Source organism: Dermacentor albipictus, chromosome 10, assembly GCF_038994185.2.
Source record: "Dermacentor albipictus isolate Rhodes 1998 colony chromosome 10, USDA_Dalb.pri_finalv2, whole genome shotgun sequence".
In the NCBI taxonomy this organism is placed as follows: Eukaryota; Metazoa; Arthropoda; class Arachnida; order Ixodida; family Ixodidae; genus Dermacentor; species Dermacentor albipictus.
In genome coordinates, this window is record NC_091830.1 from 47359309 (window position 1) to 47369625 (window position 10317).

The following is a 10317-nucleotide window of genomic DNA, read 5'->3' on the forward strand; positions in this document are numbered from 1 at the left end:
TTCGCAAAGCTCAGTCTGGTGGCCCTCACCTCGTCACGCTATTTCTGGACCTCGCATGTCTAATGCGGGGGCTCCATAGCCGTGCAACCGTCAAGTTTCTCTAATGAATTGCTAAATCGTAAGCCTTATAACTCCAGATGTGAGAGATTGAGAGGAAGCTCTCTCAAAGACGACCATCCTCGCTCAGATTGACAAATGTACTACCAAGCTTTGCTTTCCTGAACGCCATGCCAAAGGGTAAAGTTAGGTCTGGGCAATACTTGGTGCGAAAACGGAGCCATCTGTGCATACGACCGATGCATGATTGAGTGATGGCTGGTTTCTTTCCCACAACAATGGCAAAGTAAGGGACGTGGGTAGTATTCTACAAAAATATATGCAATAGCAGTGATACATGTTTTTGCTACACGCGGTTTTATCAAGCTACCGCCGATGCTCACCTATATGTGAGACGCTTTATAAAAGAAGGAATGGCTAAAGTGACTAATGTAAGAATCAATCGAATGAAGCTTACGATATAATGAATACGTATCTCATTCGTTCACTAGTTGATGGTGTCGTTAAAATACACAACAGTAAAATGTAACATGGGATATTCTTAGTGTGCTGATACTCACGTTTTCAATCCAATTGCTGTGGAGAGCAACACTGACTCTGCCTCTGTGCGCTGGGCCAGTATACTTAGACATCCAGCAAGCACGATTATTTAAATCTGGTGGTCGACGTCCTCCCCACAGTAGCACAAGTGGCTCGGTTTGAGTGACCATCTGCATCAAATAAAGACAACTGTCCACTTTGCTGTTTCGTACTTCACATTCAGAATTGATTACAAACTAACGCAATCAGCTCCTTGATAAGAACCAAGTAGTTTAATGGTCGGAAAATGTAGAGAGATTGGCCGAAAAATGGAGCATCTGGCCTGCTACTCTATGTAAGGGAAGGGGAAGCGGGGAAGAAAAAGGGTCACAATGGGGAATCAAAAGCGTGAGTCCAGGCCCGTGTCGCCTAAGAAACGTGAAAGTGCATGCATTGTCACTATCGTGTGCCAACTCTGTGGCCATGCGCCTAGCAAGAGGCCCTCCGACAGTAGTCTACTGTATAAATGTCTCAAGGTAGCTGCCATTGTCAGTCTTTCGCGCGCATACTCAGGGCACACCACGAGCACATGTTCAATAGTCTCTACAACGCCACACACTGAACAGTCCGGGGAGTCCGTCTATCCAATGATGTGGAAGTATTTGCGGGCAAAGGCGACACCTAATCGCAGTCTTTGTATCAGGCATGTATGAGGGCGTCGAATTCCACGCAAAACAGGAAATTGCATATCCGGATCCTGCCTTTTAAGGTGGACGTGACGAGGGCCTGGCTGGGCCCAGTACCTTCTCGTCGCACACCACAATAATTCCTACAGGAGACATGCGATGTCCGGTCTGGATAATGGCGCTACAGTTCGCAGGCCATTGCTGAAGGCGCGCGTTCCTGCAGCATCGGCCATCTCATTGCCATTGAGCCCACAGTGTGCCGGCATCCATTGGAACAATATACGGGGGTCTTTTTTTTTTTTGAGCGCATGAAAGTAGCTCGGTGATCTGCAGTGCCAGAACCTGATATGCGGTGTGGCGCAGGAAACATCCCGAAATTGACAGGATGGGTTTTGAGTCCGTGCAAATGCACCACTTTTGAGGTCTTTCCCCGCAGATGTGGCTAATCGCTTCCCGAATAGCCACAAGCTCTGCAGCGGTTGATGTAGAATTATGATTCAGAGTGAAACCTCGAATCATCTCTTGGGCTGGTATAACCACAGCTGCTGTCGATGTCTTTGGTGACGCGGAGCCGTCCGTGTAAGCATGAACATATGTCTGGTATTCTGACCAGATGTATGCCAGAGCAAGTTTTTGTAGTCCGCTAAGGGAAACCAATGATTTCTTCAGTATGCCGGGGACATGCACACATACGGAAGGTTGAACCATCACCCACGGTGGATTGACGGGGTGATCTGGAAGGGCATAGCCTCATGTTATTTGGGGTAGATGGCACCGGAGTGTACTTGCGAAACTGCTGCCCGGCCGCTCATCTTGAATCGACGTCAATGGATGGCAATGGTGTCGTGTCAGTAAGCCTAAATATGCACGAAATGGTTTGTGGGACAGGTATACCGATAATGGGCATATGCGGGCTTCCTCAATTGTGCCTTTGTTGGAGGAATCCCGTGGCAAGACGAGGCATAATTTGAGTGACTGAGCGTGAACGCTCTCTAAGGTCCGTAAGCAGGAAATGCTCAAGTTTGAGATTATCGGGAGGCTTTATCCAATGTAGCTTACGAATTGAGGACTGATAAAGTCGTAGTAATGAGCCTTCCACGGGGCCCCATTTCATGCCTGCTACGAAGCGAAGAACATGGCAAAACAGATAAAGCTTTTGCTTCAACATATTTCCATACCTCGACCATGACAAACCGCGGTCAATGATAATGCCCAAAAATCTGTGGTGGGAAACATAAGGTATTAAAACACCGTTAGTGAAGATCTAGTAGCGCAGACGGATTTGTGCGTAAATGCAACCACAGCACATTTTCCAGCAGCTAAGAGCAAACCCTGACGCCGTATGTATCGCGAAGTAGATGACACAGCACGTTGTAATTTCGCACGTAGTTGTGGGCGTGTTGTATCAGAAGTCCAGGTGCAGATGTCTGCGTATGCACTGATGTGGATGCGAGCTGGAAGTTCGCTCACCAGGCCAATCAGTGCCACATTAAATAATGCTGCGCTGCAAACTCCTCCTTTAGGAACTCCACGGCATACCTGCTGACGATTGGTCTCTCAATCAGGTGTGGACATGTAAACGAAACGGCCGCTGAGGTAGCTCACACTCCACAGGTAGAGCCGCCCGCCAATACCCAAGTGATCTAGGGCATCGAGAATTGCTTCATGAAGGATGTTGTAGTAGGCCCCTTTGATGTCTAAGAAAACAGCGGCGACAAGTCGGCGTCGACATTTTTCAAGTTCCGCTGTCGTAACGAGGTCAATGACGCTGTCAATCGAAGAATGAGCCCGCCGAAAACCGGTCATGTTCGGATAAAGATCATTTCTCTCCAGAAACCATTCGAGCCTCGCCAGGACCCATTCGTTCCATAACTTTTCCAACTCAGCTGCTGGCTAATACAACTGGCCGGTATGAGGTAAGCTAGTAAAGAGTCTTTCCAGCCTTCAAGAGAGCAACCAGGCGGCTGATCTTCCACTGCTCCGGAACAATGCCGGAGAGCGAAGTGTCACTGTAATAATTGAGCAGCGCAGTGCGACCAGGCCTGCCAAGGTGAGAGAAAGACGAGTACAAGATCCCGTCAGGGCCAGGGGCAGATGAATGCCGACACGACGCAACAGTAGCCTCTAATTCAGGCATCGTAAAGAGCAATTCGTAGTGGTCAATTGGGGAAGGCGGTGCAAAAACTTCGAATTGTATTGGGGCTGGTTGAGTTGCTCCCACAATCATGTTGCAGAAATCTTCCTCTACCTCTACACCACTGCAGCATCGGTAAACGGCCAGAGCAGTGAAAGGGTACCTTTCTTGCGGGGGTAAACGTAGGCTCCTGGCAACATGCCAGATACGTGACAGAGGCTTGCGAGGATTCAGTGACAAACAGAACTTTCTCCAGCGCCTCTTTCCTAATTTGTAGAGATGGCGCTTTATTTGCCGTTGAGCTCGGAGACAAAGGGCGAGATCGTACGTGGATTTTATCTTTCTGTATTTCCTTTCAGCGCGCCGTCGGACTCTTGAATTCCACATGTATAGGAGACCCGGGTGTAGGTGCACATATGTTCCGCGTGGCCTCACCGAGGGCGGACGTGATCAAATCTTCTATTTGGGTTGACGACTCGATATTCACACAGGAATTCTCCATAAATGTCTTAAAGTGGGCCAGTCTGTGCACCGCACATGAGACGAAGTGGTAGGTGCGAACCACTTAACGCAGATATACGTTGGTGTGTGATCACTGCCATGTGTTTCTACATCACTGAACCAGCTAATAGGGGAGTGTAGTCGTGAGGAAACAAACGTCAGGTCCAAGCAGCTACTATAGGACGTGCCACGCAGAAACGTAGGAGAGCCACCGTTAATATTGACGAAATCCTGTGAGTGCATAAAGTCGGGCAGGGCTTTCCATCGGTTATTCATTACTGCACTTCCCCATTGGGGGTGATGAGCATTCAAGTCGTCCACAATAAGATGAGGAGCTGTACAACTCTGAATTGCTGAAGATAGGTACGAAAAATCAATGTGATCTCTGGGTGGAATGAAGCCGCCGAGTATCGGAAAGAACCGTTCTTTAGGCGTTAATGTCGAGCAGATGCAGTGGTTCGTGTTATGGGACTGGATGACATGGCGGTAGTGGGAAATATCTCGGCGTATGCAAACTAACACCTTGCTGGTTTCATCAGCTTCTCGAGACCACAGCAGTACATATCCAGAAAGCAGAAGGCATGCTGGGCTCACATATCACAATCACAGGAAGGCGGTATTTCTGGGCGCGCTGTCGGAAGTCACTCAGGTGACCATGCAGGCCTCGGGCATTCCACTGAATCATTACACTGCGACGTATGTGCATCGACACAGAAGAGGGGCTGTGTAGTAGAGCCATAACGAATTAGTGCAGTGCTGCCAAGAGCGGCTCAATTGCGTCCAAAAACTGAAGAACAACCCTTGCTCTTGGCGTATTGAGGCCTGAAAGCAGTGTGCGCATGGAGTGTACAAGTTGTTTCAGAAGAACGCTCACCTCCTCGCCTTCCGGCTTGTCCGTATTGTCCGCTGAAACGGCATGGAATGTTGGGCACGTTAGTACGACGACCTTGGATCACAGAGCAGGTCATTCCACATCGGAGTGGGTGAATAATATACCCGCATATTTCTGAACCACCATGGTAGCATAGGTCACTGCAGCAGGGTGCGTCTTATCATTCTGTGGCTCAAGACGTTAAGGCAACGGAGCTGAGAGTTGCCAGGACGGTGGCTGAGCCAGACTAGTGGCATGTGACCCTGGGCGTCGGCGTCGGGAACGAGGTCTGCGGCGACGAATAGACGCAGCCGCTTCTTGGAGACTTGAGTTGTCTTTTACCATCTTCTTCAGGATGAGCCTCTCGTCCTTCATCATATGACAGTCTTTAGCAGTCGCCCCATGAGCGGCGAAGCAGTTGGTTCATTTGACAGTCTCCGTCATGCAAGTATCATGCTGGTGTGAGCCGCCGCATCGACGGCAGGATATTTTGCTTCTGCGACAGCACGTGGCCAATCTTGTTGCATATGTGGCATTGAGCAGGCCTGGGAACAAACAGACGGACAGGATGCCGCATATAGCCCACCTTGACGTGAGATGGGATAGAGTCGGCTTCAAAAACTACTTGAACGCACCGTGATCGGCTGAAACGATGAATGTCGACTATCCTGGCAGTAGAATTGATGAGTGTCCACATGAGTGTTTGTTATTTCAGGGTCTACATCTGTAATAACTCCAGCGGAAGTCCATTTTCCATGAGAGAGATAGCGGTGGACCGGCATACCGCCTAACACTCCAATTTCTATCACCTTGTCCACTGACACCCAAGATTTCACATCTACCGTAAGGGCATTCTTCCATGCGTTCATTCTGGCCTCTTGGACTTTTCCAGGAATCACCTGGTCGAAAAATTGGGTCAGCCGCTGTCTGTTATTGGTATTCAAATTAGCCGTCTCCGTCGTGGCTACGAAAACCACAGGGAACCCGTCAGATGCGTCAACATTCTCTTTAGGTCTCCCTCGCTCCCTCGCTGCTTATGTCCGGCGAAACACGCCAGGTTTGTCAACAGTCTTTGTAGTCGACTCACCCGCTGTTGATGCCTGGCGCAACTTTCTTTTCAGGCGGCGCGATTCAGCAGGCGTGAAGCTGCTATTGTCGGAATCCCTCTCAATCACCATGGAGTCATCTGCCAAATCTGGAAGCTCCACGTTGGTGACGGCCATAGCAAAGAAGGCATCAACCGGCCGAGGAGCAGTTTGGTCGACTGCGTCGACGGGAAGCTGCACGGTACGTGTTCCCGCCAAACCGAAGGATGAGGCGATCACTGTGTGCATACAATATTAAAAACTACAGAAAAGTGCAACAGCCGAAAACAAGACGTTCTCTCTAGTTCACTGTGCACTGGGCCCACCTGGGTATGCGGCATTCGGGCCTCGGGCTATGTGGCCCGGGGGCCAATGTTTATGAGCCACTGAGTATGTGATACTGAGTATGTGCCACTAAATATGTGCAGGTGGGGCCATCAGATATGTGGCACTTTGTATGTGTACCTGTTCAATGAGCTCCTGATGGCACGATGAATACTTGTGGCGAAGTACCTACCACTGGGGCCACTCGGAATTTCGGGCACTAAGACAAGTTGGTACGTGCCACTTGGTAGGTGGCGCTGTATATATGCCGCTCTTCAATGAACCTCCTTGATGTCAAGTTGTGTCATTGGGTATTAAAGAGCAATTGCCTGCGTTGCAAAATCTAGGTAATGCTTCGCATTACGCAGATGTCTACTTTATTTGGATCTTAAAAGTTAGCAAGCCATTAGGAAGCAAACTAACCATTTCGGCTTAATTGCAATCCATTATTGTGAGTTTAGGGCCCGTAGACAAAACGAGGATGTACATAGGAAAGATACAATCGTGGACTTTATCTAATAGGAGGTTATTTACAAAAAAAAGAGAAGCGAAAAAAAACGACTAAACCAAGAATAAACAAGGAAACGTCAATTTAAAGAAGAACTCAGTGCACTTCCAATCTGTAAAGAAGGATGACCAGGGAACCTTTGTATGAGGAACCCTCGATGGGGAATTGCTCCTCCGGCGCGAGTCGGTCCGGCATTTTACTATGTTCGGGATCGGACAGCGCATGGGGAGTTTTGTGTCTGCGTACGGGCATGATCCTGAGGTAACTACCCTCAACAGCTTCGCTGTAGAAAAAAAATTCTACAAAACCCACCTTTCGCATGACTGTCGACAGAAATGTGTTAACATTTAATCAATAAACGACACAGCGTATTTCCACTATCAAACTAAGCGATGTATGACGCGTGTACTGCAGCGGGAATTTTTTGCGCGCTTGTCTAAGCGCCCTGCGCCATCCAGCGCCGCCACCTCGAAGCCTGCGCGTGGGTGGCCTCCGAAATGCGTGGCGCGCCAATGCCTGCCAATGCTGGTAGACATGTCATGCGGCAACCAGGCTCCTCTCTCGTGCTTCTCTCTGAACACCCTGCGCCATGTAGTGGCACTGTCGAAAAGTTCGCGAGTGGTCACCCAAACCAAAACTTTGGCATGCAGGTGCCTGCAAACGCTGAAAATTGTACCCTCACTTGCCAAACTCAATGGTACATACTCACTTACACATATTCAATGATTGAAAGTAGTGAGGTGTTCACTCAAGAGTGGCAGAACCCAGTGCATTTATGGTTCCCTTCACTAAAGAGAGAGAAAAAACAAACTTTATTTCCCGAACTAAATCGTCGGCATGAAAGGCTTTCTTTGCAAAACGGCAAATACCTAGTGCATATATGGCGCAGCCTGCTAATGTATCTGTTTGCTGGGCTTGAGGAACCTATGTTACGTGGCTTCGACTCCACTCAGCATTGCAGAATCTTTAAAAAAAATTTTTGATCACCAAGTTATCATCGCATAGGTTTGACGAAGGCCGGGATAGACCAAGTGGCACATACCCAGTGCTAAAAGTCTTCCTCATAGCGTGTCTTCAAACACCAGCACTGACACAGTCTCGCATAATACAGTGACCCACGTCGACGTGAAAAACTTTGTTGAAAAGCGACGGGCACGCACGCATTGCTACATACTCTGGGCACTCTGTTGGCCCGATGGTTTGTTTCGGACCCTGTTACGTACTTACGCAGCAGCCTGTTCCGCTACCCATTCGACCGCAAACTACTTAGTGACCCAGGTAGGCGGGAAAATCGTTAAATACATAGATGGATTGAAACAAACATAGAAATACATACATAGATAGGTAGAAAGATAGCCCCCGGAAAGTGCGTGAAGTATTCTAAGGATGCTAACGCAGTAAAACTATCGTTACAATAGACAAACACTGAATTGTAAATAGCGCCAAAATCAATGTTCTTATGTGCTGCTTTCCAAAAAATTGAAGGTTTTTTTTTTTTGCTGATACAGCCATGAATGGTTTGTTCAAGCATTCACTCATTTTACATGTCATTTGTTCCGTTCCAAATATAATCTACGTTCGATCGTGCCTTTGTGTAAGATTACCTGACTGGCAGATGCCCTAATAAGCGGTCGCGTCAGCATAGGTGCAAAGTTCGTCACGGCACGCATAGCTGCACCATTTGACCTGAACGGACCTCGGTTTTCACTAACACGGCGAAGATAGTACCCAGATTTAAGCACAAGAAACATATGCATCCGAGAGTGATACATGATCCTGTAAGAAAAAAAATAGCTGGTGTTTTTCGGACGCCACACGTATGCATGGCGATTGTAAAACATTGACCACGTTGTCTCCCTGCTTTTGTTGTTCTTGGTTGTTGTGTCTGAATACTCACTTGCCTCTGCTTATTTTACAGCAAAATTGTATATGGCTAACCGATTCGTCTGTCCGTCTGTCGCCTGTACGCCATAAACTCCTCCAACGAAACCCGATGCGCATGCGCGATAAAAATTATCGTCCAAGCTTTCCATACCGATGGTTAACCATCTACGCTGGAACGTGCGGCCCCGGTATTTATCATCGCGTTAATAGCGATGGTTCATTAACCGATGGCTGCAAAGGCTGCCTGTCCTCGGCACGTAGTTGGTGCTTGTGTTCGGCTGCACGAGCCTGTTCTTGTGCCCGGTCTGCAGCATCAGCGCCGCGTTGACGAGCTCATTCCCGTTTTTGCTCGTGGCGTTGCTGATCGGAAGTTACTTGCTCCTCAGGGGCACGTGTGACGGGTGGCCTACCCAGTTTGGAACCGGAAAAAAAGTGCGGTGGTGGGCTCGGCTGCGACGGAGAGCAACGACGTAACCACTGGCTCAGCCAATCGCGCGCCTCTGTTTCACTTTTTTTTTCGCCGGTGCGTATGGGGTTGTGTCAGAATATTTTTTCGGCGTACAGGCGGCAGATGGACGGATGGACGAGTTGGCTAACCATATAACGCTTCTCTGTAAAAGAGAAAGAAAGGCACGTGATTGACTGCGCCAGTACTGGCGTTGTTGTTCTCCTTTGCAGCCAAGTGAACACCTAGCAGTTTCTCTCCGACTCCAAGATAGGTATGCCACGCTTCACACGTACTCCTGAGGAGCAGACGGCTTTCGGTCAAGAACGTCACCAGCAGAACCAAGAATGGGCTCGTCTACGCCGTGCCTATGCTGAATCCCGGGCACAAGAACAGGCTCGAGTAGCCGACCGCAACCAGCAACTGCGTACCGAGGATCCGGCAGCCTACCAAGCCATCGTTTAATGCACTGTCGGGATTAAAACAGTGATAAACACCGAGGCGCACGTTTGAGCTTTGGCGGTTAACCATCTGTACTGAGTGCTTCAGCGGTGATTTTTTTTTCATATGTCGTCATTACATTGTGTTTGAGAACTTGTTCCTTGGTGACTTGGATTTGATCTAATGAACACATTGTTGCGCCAAGAAGGAAAATAAAGACTTAGGAGGGAGAGTATGAAACGACAGATCGAGCGCTGAACTTCAACTAATTTTATTCTTACAGGAGGGAAGGGAGAAGGAAATGTGCATGCATACATCAGTGTTGCCTGGAGCGATTACAGTGACTTTTTTTAACAGCTGCATCTCGTTGTCAAACAGAAAAACAGACGTGTCACTAACACAACTCGTGCCTCTCTTTTTTATGCAATATGCCTCCAAAAGTTCTCTTGCTAGCGTATCACCTCCCGGGAGCATGAATTGTGCGTTATCAATAAAGGTGATGCGCCTTTACCTGCGCATTGCATGATTTGCCTGAAAGGCAGGTGCCAGCCGCTACTGCGTGAGATAAAGATACTTAGCAGGAGTGGTGATACGTTAGCAAGATAACTTTTGGCGGCATATTGCATTAAAGAGAGAGGCACGAGTTGTATTAGTGGTGGTACGTCTGTTTTTCTGTTTCACAACGGGATGCAGCTGGTAAAAAAGTCACTGTAATTGCTCTAGGCAACACTGATGTACGCATGCGCATTTGTTCATTCTCCCTGCCCTGTTGTGCGAATAAAGTCAGTTGAAGTTTAGCGCCCGATCAGTCGTTTTATACTCTCCCTCCTAAGTATTTATTTTCCTTCTTAGCGCAATGACG

At 48.4% G+C, this 10317-nt stretch overlaps 1 protein-coding gene across 4 annotated transcripts in view; it reads right to left on the reverse strand.

Moving 5' to 3' along the window:
* The window catches only part of LOC139050731 (uncharacterized), a 123332-nt gene that overhangs the window by 38518 nt on the left and 74497 nt on the right, over positions 1-10317 (reverse strand). For all 4 annotated transcript variants that reach the window (XR_011509057.1, XR_011509056.1, XR_011509058.1 and 1 more), the window contains one exon: positions 618-767. Coding sequence is in view for 1 of the 4 variants with exons in the window: in XM_070527415.1 (XP_070383516.1) it covers positions 618-767 (150 nt within the window). In the remaining 3 variants the exon portion in view is untranslated. The remainder of the gene's footprint in view (positions 1-617; positions 768-10317) is intronic.